Source organism: Scyliorhinus canicula, chromosome 1 (assembly GCF_902713615.1).
Source record: "Scyliorhinus canicula chromosome 1, sScyCan1.1, whole genome shotgun sequence".
NCBI lineage: Eukaryota > Metazoa > Chordata > Chondrichthyes > Carcharhiniformes > Scyliorhinidae > Scyliorhinus > Scyliorhinus canicula.
In genome coordinates, this window is record NC_052146.1 from 284,156,221 (window position 1) to 284,173,863 (window position 17,643).

Below are 17,643 nucleotides of genomic sequence, written 5' to 3' on the forward strand. Positions count from 1 at the left end.
GGCATGGTGGGGATGTGGGAGGGGCATGGTGGGGTTGTGGGAGGGGTATGGTGGGCTCGGGGGTGGGGCGGGGAGAGAATTTGACCGACATTGCACATCGTAGAAATGAAGAAACAATTGGCAAGTAAAGCAGAGATTTCAAAGGTTTTTTTTAGCCACGGGCTTATTGCTGAATTAAAAGGAGTAAGTGACCACATCTCCTGAGGCTCGAGACATCAAGATAAACGTTATCAATTAATCACAAGGTATTCAGCCGAAAAAAGTCTCCGTTCAAAACGAGCAGCTCAAAAGGTACTTGTGAGCCATGCCTTGGCTCCGTTTTTTCCTGGAATTATCATCCAAGGATATAGGGATAGTGGAGAAAATGGCATAAGAGGCAAATGATCAACATGATCTGTATGGGACTTCCGGTTGCGGCTATGCGGAGCTAAGCCGCACGTTCGGCCGCTCCCGCTATTTAGGGACTTTTGGGCCGTTTCGAGAGCCCCAAACGGAGCTGTTTCTACGCATCCCGGTGGGGGAAGGTGCCTGGAAGAGCTTGTCCCACACTATATGATGCTCACCCGGAGTGGGAAGAAGAAAAAGGCTGCAGTAACTCCCCCAAAAAAACGGGGGAAGAAAAACAAAATGGCGGCCGGCACTCCTGCTATTTAGGGACTTTTGGGCCGTTTTGAGGGCCCCAAACGGCGCTGTTTCTACGCATCCTGGTGGGGGAAGGTGCCTGGAAGAACTTGCCCCACATTATCTGGTGAAAAAGGCTGCAGTAACGCCCCCAAAAAAACGGGAGAAGAAAAACAAAATGGCCGCCGGCACTCCTGCTATTTAGGGACTTTTGGACCGTTTTGAGGGCCCCAAACGGCGCTGTTGCTACGTATCCTGGTGTGGGAAGGTGCCTGGAAGAACTTGCCCCACATTATATGGTGAAAAAGGCTGCAGTAACGCCCCCAAAAAAACGGGGGAAGAAAAACAAAATGGCGGCCGGCGCAACACCCGAGGACTGGTGGAAGTGGGCGCAGGAGCAACAGGCCTCGCTCCTACGTTGTTTTGCTGAGCTGAAGGCTGAGCTGCTGGACTCCATGAATGCAACTAAGACCAAGCTGCTTGGGACCCAGGCGGCCCAAGAGGAGTCTATTCGGGAGTTGCAGCAGCAGGCCGTTGAAAGAGAGGAGGAGGCCGTGGTCCTCGTTGGGAAAGTGGAGTTGCACGAGGCACTTCATAAAAAGTGGCAGGACCGCTTGGAGGAGCTGGACGTTCGCACGAGGCGAAAGAATCTGAGGGTCCTGGGCCTGGTGGAGGGGCTGGAGGGGTCGGATCTCCCGGCGTATGTGACCACCATGTTGAGCTCGTTGATGGGAGCGGGGTCCTTCCATTTGCCCCTGGAGCTCGAGGGAGTGCACAGAGTGATGGCCAGGAGGCCCAAGGCAGGTGAGCCCCCGAGGGCGGTGCTGGTGCGGTTCCACCGATTCAATGACCGGGAGTCTGTGCTGCGCTGGGCCAAGAAAGAGAGGAGCAGTAAATGGGAGAATTCGGTAGTGAGGATCTACCAGGACTGGAGTGCGGAGGTGGCAAAGCGGCGGGCCGGGTTCAACCGGACGAAGGCGGTGCTTCATGCTAAGCAGGTCAGGTTTGGAATGTTGCAGCCTGCGCGCCTGTGGGTGACATACAAGGACCGGCACCATTACTTCGAGTCCCCAGAGGAGGCGTGGGCCTTTGTACAGGCGGAGAAGCTGGACTCGAACTAGGGCCTGGGGACATACTTTGGCCGGCGTTGTTTCCGCTGTGGCTGTTTTGTTCCAACTGTGTCAACTTTTCCAACTTCGACATGGGTGTTATGTATGCTGGTTTTCTGTTTGCTCTGGTTATGGGTGGGTTTGTTTGTTGGGCATGGTTGTGGGTTAGGTAGGGAGTGTTGGGGGTTTGTGCTCTATATGTTCTCTTCTGTACGGGGCTGGGGATTGAGGGGAAACTGGATTTTGGAGAACTGCGTCAGAAGGGTGGGGTGTGGCAATGTGAAAGCGCGGGCTTTCCTCTGGTTTCCCCCGCTGTGGGGCAGGGGGGGCGGAGCTGGAGTTGGGGGTGTGGCCTCTACTGGTTTTCTTTCCCGCGCTGAAGCAGTGCCAAGGAGGTGTGGCAAGAGGGGGATGACTCCAAGCCGGGAGGGGATAGGTTTTGGCGGGAGCTGCCGGGGTCAGCAGAAGTCAGCTGACTCACAGAAGTACCATGGAGGGTGCGTCGCGGCTAGGAGGGGTCCTAGCCTGGGGGGGAGGGGGGGGTGGGGGGGGGATACCGGGTTGCTGCTGGAACGACTAGGAAGGAGCCGATGGGGGCCGGGGGGGAAGAGGAGAGGCGCTATCGCCATGGGGAACGGGTCGAGCGGGGTGTGCTGGCCTGGGGCGAACATCTGCCAAGCTATGGCTAGTCGGCGGGGGAGGGGGGCGGGTTGCCCTCTGATCCGGCTGATTACCTGGAACGTGAGGGGGCTGAACGGGCCGGTTAAGAGAACCAGGGTGTTCTCCCATCTAAGGGGGTTGAAGGAGAACGTGGCTATGCTCCAGGAGACCCACCTGAAGGTGGCAGACCAGGTCCGTCTGAGGAAGCGGTGGGTGGGGCAGGTTTATCATTCAGGATTGGACGCGAACAACCGGGGGGTGGCGATTCTAGTGGGGAAGAGGGTGACGTTTGAGGCGGCTGAGGTGGTGTCGGACAAGGAGGGCAGATATATCATGGTGAGGGGTAGGCTGCAGGGAGAGAAGGTGGTGCTGGTGAACGTATATGCCCCGAATTGGGATGATGCTGGCTTCATGAGGCGCTTGTTGGGCCGCATTCCGGACCTGGAGGCAGGGGGCCTGATCATGGGGGGAGACTTTAACACAGTGCTGGATCCCCCACTGGACCGGTCCAGTTCAAGGACGGGTAGGAGACCGGCGGCGGCCAACGTGCTGAGGGGATACATGGACCAGATGGGAGGGGTGGATCCCTGGAGGTTTGGGAGACCGAGAGCGCGGGAGTATTCCTTTTTCTCTCACGTCCATAGGGTTTATTCCCGGATTGACTTTTTTGTCCTGAGCAGGGGGTTGATCCCGAGGGTGCAGGATGCCGAGTATTCGGCCATAGCGATTTCGGACCATGCCCCGCACTGGATTGATCTGGAGATGGGGGAGGCACGGGACCAGCGCCCGCTCTGGCGCCTGGATGTGGGGATGCTGGCGGAGGAGGAGGTGTGTAAGAGGGTTCGGAGAAGCATTGAGGGGTATCTGGATACCAATGATACGGGGGAGGTCCAGGTGGGGATGGTCTGGGAGGCTCTGAAAGCAGTGATCCGGGGGGAGCTGATCTCCATCCGGGCCCACAGGGAAAGGAGGGAGAGGAAAGAGAGGGAGAGACTGGTGGGAGAGCTTCTGGAGGTGGACAGGAGATATGCGGAGGCACCGGAGGAAGGGTTGCTGGGAGAACGGCGCAGGTTGCAGGCCAATTTTGACTTGTTGACCACCAGAAAGGCGGAGACACAGTGGAGGAGGGCGCAGGGCGCGGTATATGAGTATGGAGAGAAGGCGAGCAGGATGTTGGCGCATCAGCTCCGTAGGCGAGATGCGGCTAGGGAAATTGGGGGAGTGAAGGATGGGGGTGAAAATGTAGTGCAGAAGGGGACAGAAGTAAACGGGGTCTTTAGGGACTTTTACGAGGGATTGTACCGGTCGGAACCTCCGAGGGGGAGAGAGGGGATGGAGAGCTTCATGAACAGGCTATGTTTCCCAAGGGTTCAAGAGAGGCTGGTAGAGGGGCTGGGGGCGCCGATAGAGTTGGAGGAGCTAGTCAGGGGGATCGGGCAAATGCAGTCAGGTAAGGCCCCGGGGCCGGACGGGTTCCCGGCAGAATTTTACAAAAAATATGCGGACCTGGTGGGTCCCCTGCTGGTGCGAACTTTCAATGAGGCATGGGAGGGGGGGGCTTTGCCCCCGACGATGTCGCGGGCACTGATCTCTTTGATCCTAAAACGGGATAAGGACCCCTTGCAGTGCGGATCATATAGGCCTATCTCGCTCCTTAACGTAGACGCTAAGTTGCTGGCGAAGATCCTGGCTACCAGGATAGAGGATTGTGTGCCAGAGGTAATTCATGAAGATCAGACAGGATTTGTCAAGGGGCGGCAGCTCAACACGAATGTGCGGAGACTGCTCAATGTTATCATGATGCCGGCAGTGGAGGGGGAGGCGGAGATAGTGGTGGCGCTGGACGCAGAGAAAGCGTTTGATAGAGTTGAGTGGGGGTACCTGTGGGAGGTGCTGGAGAGGTTTGGATTTGGGGAGGGATTCATCAAATGGGTGAGGCTGCTTTACACGGCGCCGATGGCGAGTGTAGTCAGAAATGGAAGGAGATCGGAGTATTTTAGGCTTTATCGTGGGACCAGGCAGGGGTGTCCCCTGTCCCCCCTGCTCTTTGCACTGGCGATTGAACCACTGGCCATGGCGTTGAGAGTCAGGGAAGTGGAGGGGTCTGGTGCGGGGTGGGGAGGAGCACCGGGTATCGCTGTATGCGGACGACCTGCTGTTATATGTGGCGGACCCAGAGGGGGGAATGCCGGGGGTGATGGAGCTGTTAGCGGAATTTGGGGGCTTCTCGGGCTATAAACTGAACTTAGGAAAGAGCGAGGTATTTGTGCTGCACCTGGGAGATCAGGAGGAGGGAATTGGGAGGCTCCCCTTCAGGAGGGCAGTGAAGAGTTTCAGGTACCTGGGGGTGCAGGTGGCCAGGAGTTGGGGGGCTCTTCATAAGCTTAACTTCACCAGCCTAGTGGAACAGATGGAGGAGGAATTTAAAAGGTGGGACATGGTGCCGCTATCGCTGGCAGGCAGAGTGCAATCCGTTAAAATGACGGTTCTCCCGAGGTTCTTGTTCGTCTTCCAGTGCTTGCCCATCTTTATCCCTAGGGCCTTTTTTAAAAGGGTGACCAGCAGCATCATGGGATTTGTTTGGGCGCATGGCACCCCGAGGGTGAAGAGGGTCTTCTTGGAGCAGAGTAGAGATGGGGGGGGGGGGGGTGGCGTTGCCCAACCTCTCGGGGTACTACTGGGCGGCCAACGTGTCGATGGTGCGTAAGTGGGTGATGGAGGGGGAGGGGGCAGCATGGAAACGGATGGAGAGAGCGTCCTGTGGGGATACAAGCCTGGGGGCCCTGGTAACGGCGCCGTGGCCGCTCCCTCCCACGAGGTATACCACGTGTCCGGTGGTGGCGGCTACCCTCAAGATTTGGGGGCAGTGGAGGCGACATAGGGGAGAAGTGGGGGGCTCGATGGAGGCTCCGTTAAGGGGGAACCATAGGTTCGTCCCGGGGAACATGGATGGGGGATTTCGGGGATGGTATAGAGCGGGCATTAGACAGCTGAGGGACCTGTTTATCGACGGAAGGTTTGCGAGCCTGGGGGAGTTGGTGGAGAAATTTGGGCTCCCGCCGGGGAACATGTTTAGATATCTGCAGGTAAAGGCATTTGCTAGACGGCAGGTGGAGGGATTCCCTGCGCTCCCCGCGAAGGGGGTGAGTGACAGGGTGCTCTCGGGGGTCTGGGTCGGGGAGGGGAAGATATCCGATATCTACAAGCTTATGCAGGAGGTGGAGAGGCGTCAGTAGAGGAGCTGAAAATGAAGTGGGAGGGGGAACTGGGGGAACAGATCGAAGACGGGACATGAGCTGATACCCTGGAGAGGGTAAATTCTTCCTCCTTGTGTGCACGGCTTAGCCTCATCCAATTCAAGGTGCTGCATAGGGCCCACATGACTGGGACGAGGATGAGTAGGTTCTTTGGGGGTGAAGATAGGTGTGTCAGGGTGCTCGGGGAATCCAGCGAACCATGCCCATATGTTCTGGGCATGCCCGGCATTGGAGGAGTTCTGGAAGGGGGTGGCGAGGACGGTGTCAAGGGTGGTGGGATCCAGGGTCAAGCCAGGATGGGGACTCGCGATCTTTGGGGTTGGGGTAGAGCCTGGAGTGCAGGAAGCGAAAGAGGCCGGTGTTCTGGCCTTTGCGTCCCTAGTAGCCCGGCGAAGGATTTTGCTACAGTGGAAGGACGCGAGGCCCCCAAGCATGGAAACCTGGATCAATGACATGGCGGGCTTCATTAAGCTTGAGAAGGTCAAATTCGCCCTGAGAGGATCGGTGCAAGGGTTCTTTAAACGGTGGCAACCTTTCCTCGACTTTCTGGCTCAACGATAGTGTACTGGGACAGTAGCAGCAGCAACCGGGGGGGGGGGGGGGGGGGGGGGGGGGGGGAGACGTTGATTATGTTTGCTTATTTTATTTAAATTTGATTTATTTCATTTTAATTTATGGTTAAGTTCTCTTGTTGGGGGGGGGGTGGGGGAGTGTGATACATGTGATGTTACGGTATGGAGGGAATTGTGGGTGTTATGGGGCTGTTAGTTGCATATTACTGCTTGTTGCTATACTTGTTGTTATATTTTTATATCTTCTGTAAAAAATTCCAATAAAAATTATTTTAAAAAAAAACATGATCTGTATGAATGGCAAAGCAGGCTCGATGGACCAAATGGCCTACTCCTGCTCCTATTTCCTATGTTTGTATCTTTGGTACATATTTTAGCCACTTCCCCTCCTACAGGTTGACGTGACTCAGCTGGTGAAGTCAAAAGGTGTTGCTCTAAGTGCTACACCAAGGTTTGAGCTCATAAAGTAGTCAGATGATAAACTGAAGATTGTTGAAAATTCAGTCCTTGTTCTGTGGCATCAAACCACTCAGCTCCCCACTCAGTGATTCAATAGCAGTCAAAATCCAAATAACATTAATCAAAAAGGATCAGGGAGCTTCCTCGGTGTCGAGATGTTTCCTTTAATCAATATTACCTTAGAAAAGCTTATGAAGGTAAGGCATTTCAAGCAACAGCCAATGCCCACATCAAGAGGGCAGATGTCACAGGGTTTTAGTAAATGTGCGAGTTCCACTCTGTAGCAGGCCTCTCCGAGTCATGCGAGGGCAGGGTGAGGTGGGTTCTTATAGTGATCCTTTCTCCCTCCACATAGATGGACTAGTTTCTTCTTGAATTCTTCTCCAATGGCAGGGCTGACATCTGGAAGTGAACATGCAACGATTCTGCGACACAACGGGCCCAATTCAAACTCTGTGCAAGCGTTTGGGTTTTAGGCGACCTAAGATCTTTCCCAGTGTTAGAACTCCAATCTGCTGTAGTACTACACCATTCCTTTCTCCATGAACTTGTTTGATATATTATTGATATTATTTGAAATAAAAGTATAGTCGCCCTTGTCCCAGTTGACCATAGGCTGCTTTCCCCTTTGTGGGTGGGTGGGGGTGGGGGGATGACCGCACCCCAGGTGAGGTTGAGAAGGCGGGGTCTTCATGAAGAATCTCATCCGTTGCGAGAACTGAACCCGCACGGTTAGCCTTGCTCTGTATCACAAACTAGCTGACCAGTCCCCGGTTTAATAATGCTGATATTATTTATAGGTTAGGGGAATATTCTGGCAATGAAAAAAAAGCCAATTAGAAATGTGATTGTTAATTGAGTGCCATAAATGGGAGTGTGGGAGAGGAGGGAGGAGGGGGACTGGGTGTTGTCATTTTAACTGTACATGTATGCATGCTAAAGGAAAAGCTGCAAATGCTACATAATGCATTTTACAAGCATGCTACAGTTTGCTGCAAGCAGTGCGGGGATCAGTGAAACATTTGTTTGGCTTACCTTCATCATGAATTTCTGTGTAAGCATACAAAATATTTTGGAAAGTTAGTTTACGTAAGTATTTTGTTTTAAAAAGTCATCAAATCTTAGCACCGGCGTTATCTGCTTTATGTTCGAAAAGTTATGAATATAACTGGCATCAACCACCTCAGTATGTAGCTGTCAGAGGAGAACAGAAATGCATCAGCTAAGCATCTTTTCTGCTTTATGCTCTTCGTACATTAAAAACAAAATCACGAGTAAAAAAGGTTAGCTTGCCAACTGAAATGCCCGTTTAATAAGCAACAGGCTGGTGGCTTGCGCAGAAAATTGGCAGCAAAATTCAACTGTGTTAACAGGTCGGTATGAAATGCCTTTGAAGGGCATTTTAATTAAAGCACTGAATGCATTCCCAAATTCTTTATAGTCAATGAGGAAAATATTGCTCCTTAACACATCCCAACTTGCATATTTAGGATAGGGTAAAATAATAAATAATTACGCTGAGACAAAAATAATTTTTGTCCATGTTTAATTTTTAACTGAGGTCATTTATGATTTGTATATCTGATCATTGGAAACACCAGTTGGGGAGGTTAAAAATAGGCCACAGAGCCTTAAGATCTGTCATATCCTGTTATTTTATGCAAGGTTAAAACAACTTACGTTACAGCTTGGTAATGGGAAAGGGTCAATTCAAATTAATTCCTCCAAGAAGTGGGATGCGACACTTTGCAGTGCAGGTGTCACTTTATTCAGTTCAACATTTTGATTACAGACAATCAAACTTCACTGGCTGCAAAAAATTGCATTCGGATGGACAAACACTCCAAGTAACTAACAGCAGCTATAATCGCCTACTGAACCTATGTAATCATAAGAGATGCAGTTGTCTATTGTCATTGTGTTTCAGTAGATCTTTAAGGCTGTTGATGTATTTAGGCAGCAATGATCATGGTTACGTTACTGGGTTGGGAATCAAGGGATTCATGATCTATTGGAAGGTGTGTTCAAATCCTATTGTGGCATCTTGAGAATTTGAGTTCAGTTTCAAAAAGAAAATCTGGAACTAAAAGTCTGGCACCATGTTTGATCGAAGTGGAAAGAAACAACTGTTCACTTATATCCTTTTGGAAGGAACCTTGTCACCATCGTATAGCCTGGCCCATGTGTGGCTATAAAAGCCACCATAGTTCCAGATGACCATACTCTGCTTTCCCCTTTGAGGGGGAAAGCTGACTGGTGGTGATTTAGCCTGAGGATCACCATGCCTAAGGCGAGGGGCAAGGTTGTGAAGGTAGGGCCTTCATGAATGACCTCAGCCAGTACAGGAATTGAACCTGCACTGGTGATCTAGTCAGGGGTGCCATTCATTAAAGGCAATGAAGGATGTATAACAATTGCCGGCCTTTCCAGTGATGCCCACAACCTGAGAATGAAAAGTGTTAAAACAATAGAAAATTCTCAGCATTCAAGAAACCCAACATTTTGAACTTGATTGAATTACAGTGTGTTGATAATTATCCCCCAATATAATCAACAGGATCCACATTTTAGTTAGTTTTCTAAACATCATGGGAAGGTGAAAAGCTCACAAGAACTAATTATGTTCTTTAAATCAAATTAAATGCAAACAAAACCTTAATAATTGGATTCATCCACTTTCAGATGATGTGTTGCTATTTTTCTTCTTATCAGGCAGCTTTGAATGAGAAACAAATCAAATTTGCAATGGGCAGCGTATTACATGTTAACGTCCAGTAAAGTTCCATCAGACTGTCCGTTTTAATGATACTCAAACGAATACTAGATATTGGATCAGGCTAATTTGGATTTGGTAATGTGTATTGAGGCAAGTTTAATTTAAAAAATCTCAGAGTAGAAGATCCCTTAGGAAGAAGTGACTATAACAGGGTAGAATTTAGCATTCAATCTGAGAGTGAGAAACTTGGGTCAGAAACAAAGGCAATTACAAAGGAATGAGGGCAGAGTTGGCTGGAATGGACTGGGAAAGGAGTTTAGCAGCAAAGACAGTTGATCACAATGGCAGACGTTTCGGAAAATAGTTCATTACTCAGCAAAAATATATCCAAGTGAGGAAGAAGGATTCTAAGAAGGGGTTAAGTCAACCATGGTTAACCAAGAAAGTTAAGTATTAAACTGAAAGAAAAAGCATATAATGTGGCAAAGAGTAGTGGTAAGCCAGAGGATTGGGAAAAATTTAAAAACCAACAAAAGGTGACCAAAAAAAGAGGGAGAAGATAAACTATAAGATAAACTAACACGTCATATAAAAGCAGATAGCAATAATTTCTTTAAATATATAAAAAAGTAAGAGAGAGACCAACGTGAACAGAGGCCACTTGGAGAATGAGACTGGGGAAATAATGATGGGAAACCAAGAAATGGTAGAAGAGTTAAACAAATACTTTGTGTCAGTCTTCATGGTGGAAGATACTAATAACATTCCAAAAAATAAATAACATAGGGGAGAGGAAATAAATACAATAACAGTCATTAAGTAAAATGTACAAGAGAAACTAATGGGGCTAAAAGTTGATAAGTCCCCTGGAACTGATGAACTGCATCCAAGGATATTAAAGGAAGTGGCAACAGAGATAGCGAATGCACTGGTAGTAATTTTCCAAGGGTGTTTAAGTTCTGGAAAAGTCTCAGAGGGTTGGAAAACTGCTACTGTAACACCTTTATTCAAAAAAACAGGCAATGAAAAACTAGCAACTATAGGCCAGTTGGGAAAATGTTAGAGTCCATTATAAATATTATAAAGGATGTAATAGCAAATTTAGGAATGCAAAATCTAAGCAAGCAGAGCTTCAGGAAAAGAAAATCATGCTTGGCATATTTATTAGAATTCTTTGTGATGGTAATGAGCAGCGTAGATGAAGGGGAACCAGTAGATGTAACATGCTTGGATTTCCAAAAGGTATTCACTGAAATACCACAAGAAACGGTTAATTAATAAGAGCCCATGGTATTGGGGGTAGGATATCAGCATGAATAAGAGGATTAGGTAACTGTTGGAAGACAGAGAGTTGGAAAAAGAGGAGTATTTTCAGGATGGCAACATTTAACTAGTGGGAGTACCACAAGGTTCTGTACTGGGCCACAATTATTCACAATATAATTAATGACTTGGACGAGGGAAATGAAGGCCCCATTGCCAAGTCTGTATATGACACAAATATAGGTGAGATGGCAAATGGTGAGGATGATACACGTCTACAGAGGGATATAGACAGGTTAGGTGAAACTGGGTAAAAGCTTGTCAGATGGAATAAAATGGAAGAAAATGTGAAGTTATGCACATTGCTAGGGAGAATAAAGGAGCTGAATATTATTTAAATAGAAAAAGACTGCAGAAAACTGCAGCACATTGGCTAGCACTGCTGCCTCACAGCGCCGGTGACCCGGGTTCGATGCTAGCCTTGTGTTACTGTTTTCACATTCTCCCTGTGTCTGTGTGGATTTCCTCGGGTGCTCCTGTTTCCTCCCATAGTCCAAAGATGTGCATGTTAGGCTGGTTGGCCATGCCAAATTGCCCCTTAGTACCCAGTGAGGTACATGTTAGGTGGGGTTACTGGGTAATGGGCGGGGGGGGGGGGGGGGGGGGGGGAGCGGTCTAGGTCGGGTGCTTTTTCAGATGGTCGTGCAGGCACGATGGGCCGAATGGCCTCCTGCACTGTAAGGATTCTATGATAACTTTCCAAAAATAAAAGAGGGATTTGGGGATCCTCGTGCATAAATCACAAAAAGCTAGCATGCAAGTTCAGCAGGTAATTGGGAAAGCAAATTGGAACTTTTGGCCTTTATTTCAAAAGGAATGGAGTCTAAAAATAATGAAGTCCTGCTTAAACTATACAAAGCACTACTAGTTAGACCACACCTGGAATACTGTCCAACAGTTTTGACCCCTTTATCTAAGGAAAGATATATTGGAATTTGGAGACAGTCCAAAGAAGGTTCACCAGGTTGATCCCAGGTATGGAGGAATTTTCTTATGAGGGGGGGTTGAGTAGATTGGACCTGTACTGATTGGAGTTTAGAAGAATGAGAGGTGACCTTATTGAGACATATGGGATTCTCAGACGGATTGACAGGATAGATGCTGAGAGGATGGATGTGATTCTCTGGCCGCATTGTGCTCTCGCTTGAGCACAACACAATGCCAGGAGAGGCTTGCAGCAAGCATCCCGACAGGCAGCGCGCCTCCCAGGATTCTCCGAAGTCCCACGAGATGTCGGAGTCGGAGCCTCGCCCCAAATGGGCGGGACTGAATGACGCTCACAGAAGTAGAGAAACTCCCCAGGGCCCAAATAAGTGACTTGAATGTCATTGAAAAGCGATGAGGAACTCGCCGGCAGAACCAGCGGGAAACTCCCTGAAAAACCCGCCACAAATTAACCTCAACATTTTTGGAGAGAAACGCACCCAATAACAAATGAAAGCTATAACAGATTCTGGGCTGAACTGATCACTATGGGGAACTGCATCTGGAGGTAACAAGCTCTGCAGAATTAGGAAGAGAAAATTAAATGGAAAATTACCCTTGCGCAGTCTTTCGAATACCTTTGTAGCAGCTGGTGACAAAAGAATATTTACAGAGGGTTCCGTCTGCCATCCCAGCCAAGCATACATATATACGTAAAGTCAGTAAAGACGCCATAGTCCCAGATGACCATAGGCTGCATTCCCTCTTTTAAGGGGGAGCGCTGACTGGTGGTGATTTAACCTGAGGATCACCACATCTCAGATGAGGGGCAAGGTTGAGAAGGTGGGGCTTTCATGAATAACCTCAGCTGGTAAGGGAATTGGGTGCTATGTCTTTTCGTCCGACGACATTTCGTCCAACGACACTTCGTCCACGTCTTTTCGTCCAACGTCTTTTTGTCCGCCCGTCTTTTGGTCCAACGTCATTTTGTCCGGTGATTTTTTTCGTCAAAGATTTTTTGTGACTTTTTTCGTGTTTTTGCTGGATGATTTTTTTTGTCAAAGACTTTTTGTAACTTGACTTTTAGTAACTTGCTTAGTAGCACCACTCCACTTTAACTTTTGTACATGGAAATCTTCTCTAATGCACATAATATACAATAAAGGATCTTTATTACCGGCCTCTTTCCTTTAACGAGCCTCGTTAAAGGATAGTTATTATCGTTCTCTCCCCTTTAACGAGCCTCGTTAAAGGATAGATATTATCTGTCTCTTTCCTAATCCCGAATTCGCCCATCCCGAAATGGCAAAGTTCATTGTGTCAACGAAGAGTAAGCGGAAGGTGGCTGATGGAAATAACTATATCTATGATTTTCATTCGAGCAGTGCAAACCTAGGAAAAGAATACTGGAGATGTGAGAAAAGAAGGCTATGTTCTGTGCGGATTCACACGGTCACGGAAAACAATGAGCCTAAAATTATTTATTTCTCTAATGAGCACCTTCATCCAGCTGATGTCGATTTGTTAAATGCTAGAAAAGCAGTTGCAGAAATAAAGCATGAAGCAGTGGAAAACATAGCAGCAAGTTCGCGTAGCATTCTAGCGGCCAAGTTTACGCAGCTATCAGAAAATACCTGCTCTCAACTCCCAAGGCTGCCCGTCGTCTCAAGGACTATTCAAAGGTGCCGACAAAAAAATTCTGGATTTCCCGCTAATCCAGCGGCTAGACACGGTTTTGAAATACCTGACAAATATTGCAAGCTTGACAATGGCGAGCAGTTTCTGAGGTTCGATTCGGGCGTCGAGGATCAACAGCGCTTACTAGTATTCGCATCAGAAAGTGCTCTTCATGATTTAGCATCATATCGTCATTGGGCATGTGATGGAACATTCAAGATTGTGCCACAACAGTGGTTTCAACTGTTCTGCATTCATGTACAAGTTAAAGGTAGCAGTCTACCACGGGTCTTTGCATTACTGCCGAATAAAAGGAAGCAGACATACGAATTATTCTTTGACCAATTGAAAATTATGCAACCTGATGCAGATCCGATTGATATCATGGCAGATTTCGAAGCTGCAGTTCACAAGGCAATTAATTCATCATTCCTTAATGCATCTGTCGTGGCATGTTTGTTTCATTTGAGCCAATCTGTGTTTCGAAAAATTACCGATTTAGGTCTCAAAGAAAAATACAACACAGACTCTGAATTCTGTCTTAAAATTCGATGTTTTTCAGCATTAGCTTTCCTCCCCGTTGAAGATGTCGAAGAGGCTTATGAAGATTTGATAGACGATGAAGAAATACCTGCTGAATTCATCGTTTACTTCGACTTGACTTACATAGGCATTGTGAGAGGACGTGGTGCCAGACGAAGGAGAGAAACACCTACGTTCCCGACAGCTGTATGGAATGTTAATCAGCGTGTTCTACAAGATCTACCGAGAACAAATAATGCTGCTGAGGGGTTTCATTCTGCGATAAAGCGTTCGGCGGGTGGAGCTCATTTGAATATCTGGAGGTTAATCAAAATTCTGAAGGAAGAGGAAGGGTTAATAATAGGCAAAAAGGCTCAAATTCTTCGGGGGGATCAGGCGACTTCATGTACGCGATATAAGAAAATAACTGAACGCCTCAAAAGATTGGTCGTTGAATATGATCCCACAGCGAAAATTGATTTCTTGAGGAATGTTGCTCACAATTTACATCAATTTTAAGTAATTTCGGGAATTCATCAGTAGTAAACTTTTAGATCTTTTTAACTGCATTTTTAGATTTTTTAACTTTTTAACTGCATTTTTAAGCTTGCATTTTACTTGAATTTCATCAATTACTTGCATTTTAGCAATTAAATTCACTCGCTGTATTGTGCCTGCTTTCTATCAATTAAATGCTTTTATACGGAGTTGATTTGCAATTGGTTAATTGGACGAAGTGACGTTGGACCAAAAGACGGGCGGACAAAAAGACGTTGGACGAAAAGACGTGGACGAAGTGTCGTTGGACGAAATGACGTCGGACGAAAAGACGCGACACGAGGGAATTGAACCCATGCTCTTGGCCTTACTCTGCATCATGAACCGGCTGTCCAGCCAACTGAGCTAAACTGGCCACATTATGTATGAATTAGGAGCAGCAGTAGGCCACTTCCCGGTAGGCCACCATCCATAGGGCTTTTCCCAAAATATCATGGGGGAAAACATTTGTTTGGGCCCGGAAACAGGCGCGGAGTGGGCGACAGGAATGGTCCCCAAGTATACAGAGCACTGAATATTGGGACTTTAGCCTCATTATTATTCAGTCAACAAGCTGCAGACACCTATGGGTTTCCCCCAGCAGCTCACTGGGAAGAGGCTTTGAAGATCAGCAGCGGCTCTCTCTATCAGGCCTTAAAGAGGACCAGTGAGGCGGGGCTAACCAGCAGGAGAGGGAGGTCATTCGTGGTGAGGTGAGCTGCAGGAAGCAAGGGCCCGATTCTCCACTCCCCACGCCGGGTGGGAGAATATCGGGAGGGCCGGATGACTCACGACACGCCCCCTTGCCCCCCCCCCCCCCCACCACCCCCCGTGATTCTCCCACCCCCCAGCTCGCCGCTCGCCGTTTTTCACGGCGACCGGCGATTCTCTGGCCCGAATGGGCCGAGCGGCCTGACGTTCCCAACCAGTTCACGATGGCGGCAACCACACTTGGTCGCTGCCGTCGTGAACATGGGCGCCAAATGCTCGTTTGAAGCTTGTGGGGGGCGGAGAGGGGAGTGAGCACCACGGCCGTGCTTGGAAGGGGACTGGCCCACGATCGGTGCCCACCGATCGTCGGGCCAGCGTCTCAAAGCGATGCACTCTTTCCCCTCCACCGCCCCACAAGATCAAGCCGCCACGTCTTGCGGGACAGCGGAGCGGAAGACGGCAACCGCGCATGCGCGGGTTGGAGCCAGCCAACGCGGCTGATGTCACTTAGGCGCCGCCGTCGCGTCATTCTTGGCGCGCCGCCTTGACGCAAACGTCAAGGCCCAGCGGCCGAGAGTTACAGAGCGCCGCTCCTAGCCCCCCAGGTGGGGGTGAATAAGGTGCGAGGAGCGGCATCCGAGTTCACGACGGCCTTCCCGCTTTATCACAGGAGCGGAGAATTCCGCCCCAAGGGTTTGTTTACATGCAGCCAGAGTACATCGGTGATAGAGAGATGGATAATGGATCAGAATGTACTACCATTGGCATTTGCTGTTATTTAAAATGCTGCAGCAACTTCAGGTGAAGTGCAGGTAGATGCACGGATAAATGTGGAAATCCAAATGTTGTCCGAGAAGTACCACTCCCACATTAGCTTTGAAAAATCGGGATTGCATCCATAACTTCCTTATTTTTTTCTGTGGAATTTGCTATAATTTCCCATTAAATGTACCACAGATAGTTATCAATCGAAAATCACATAATTGTAATGGTGCAGATGGTGGCCATTGGCCCGTTCCGCCTGCACTGGCTCTCCAAACGAGAATTATAACTTTGTGCCATTCCCCTGCCTTTTCCACGTACCCCTGCACATTGTTTGTATTCAAATAATCATCTAATGCCCTCTTGAATGCCTCGATTGAATCTGCCTCCACAACATTTTCTGGCAGTGCGTTCTAGACCCAAGCTATTCGCTGAGTGAAAATGTTTTTTCTCACATCACATTTGCTTTGAGGAGATCTAAAAACCTCTATTTTTGAAATAAAAATTATTTTTGTCTCTTTTCTCTCTCTTTCCCTTAATCAGCTTTTTCCCTCTCTTTATTTATCTTCATGTACCTAATTTAACAATGAAGTACCCTCTTTATAGAATCATAGAATTTACAGTGCAGAAGGAGGCCATTCGGTCCATCGAGTTTGCACCGGCTCTTACAAAGAGCATCTTACTCAAACCCACGGCTGTACCCTATCCTCGTAACCTAGTAACCCCTACTTAATCTTTTTTGGACACAAAGGGCAATTTAGCATGACCAATCCACCTAACCCGCACATCTTTGGACTGTGGGAGGAAACTGGAGCACCCTGCACAGTCCTTCCTGTGGTGATTCCCCAATGTCAATGCATGGTGTCAGCTCACACTTTCAGCAGTTTTGAGGGAAAACATTTTATGAGCTGAAGCGTGAACGTTGTCCTGCTCCAACCAAATCTGTCTCACTGCATCCAGGGATTGAGGCACCAATTCACCAAACTGCTCTCGGGTGGTGTTCAGCATCTTGCGTGCTTTATGCACCCATCCAGGTGAGATATCAATCATATACCTGACTTGAGCCTTGTAGATGACAAAGAGAACAAAGAAAAAAAACAATACAGCACAGGAACAGGCCCTTCGGCCCTCCAAGCCTGTACCAGTCATCACACTAACCTTGGTCAAAACCCTCAGCACTCAGAGGCTTTAAGGAGGCGGGTGATGAGCCACTGACAGAATACTAATAAAAATAAAACTGGAGGCATAAAAATGCTTGATATGCAAACCCATGACATATCATAAATCGTTTGACAATTTGTCTACAGTATTCCTCAGCTCTGCGTGACATCTACAAATGTACTATCAATGTAAATATATAAGGGGCAGCACGGCGGCACAGTGGTTAGCATTGCTGCCTACGGCGCTGAGGACCTGTGTTCGAATCTCGGCCCTGGGTCACTGTCCGTGTGGAGTTTGCACATTCTCCCCGTGTCTGCGTGGGTTTCACCCCCACAACCCAAAGATGTGCAGGGTAGGCGGATTGGCCATGCTAAATTGCCCCTTAATTGGAAAAAATAATTGGGTACTCTAAATTTTTTAAAAAAGAAAGGAGAGAAAAAAATGTAAATATATAAGGCAGCATGTAGATAATGTATGGGGGAGGGGTGTGATTTACCGAGCAGCCCACTGTTGAGGGGGGCGGCCCGGCATTCACCAGCAGCAGGATCCTCTGGTCCCACCGTTGTTAACAGGGTTTCCGTTGAATGGACCCCTCACCGCCAGGAAACCCGCGGAAGGGGGTGTGTCGTCGG

General features: G+C 48.4%; 1 protein-coding gene across 1 annotated transcript in view; it reads right to left on the reverse strand.

Moving 5' to 3' along the window:
• ryr2a (ryanodine receptor 2a (cardiac)) overlaps positions 1 to 17,643 on the reverse strand; it is a 936,900-nt gene that overhangs the window by 589,775 nt on the left and 329,482 nt on the right. The window contains exon 4 of the mRNA XM_038814319.1: positions 7,714 to 7,728. Within this exon, the coding sequence (XP_038670247.1) occupies positions 7,714 to 7,728 (15 nt within the window). The remainder of the gene's footprint in view (positions 1 to 7,713; positions 7,729 to 17,643) is intronic.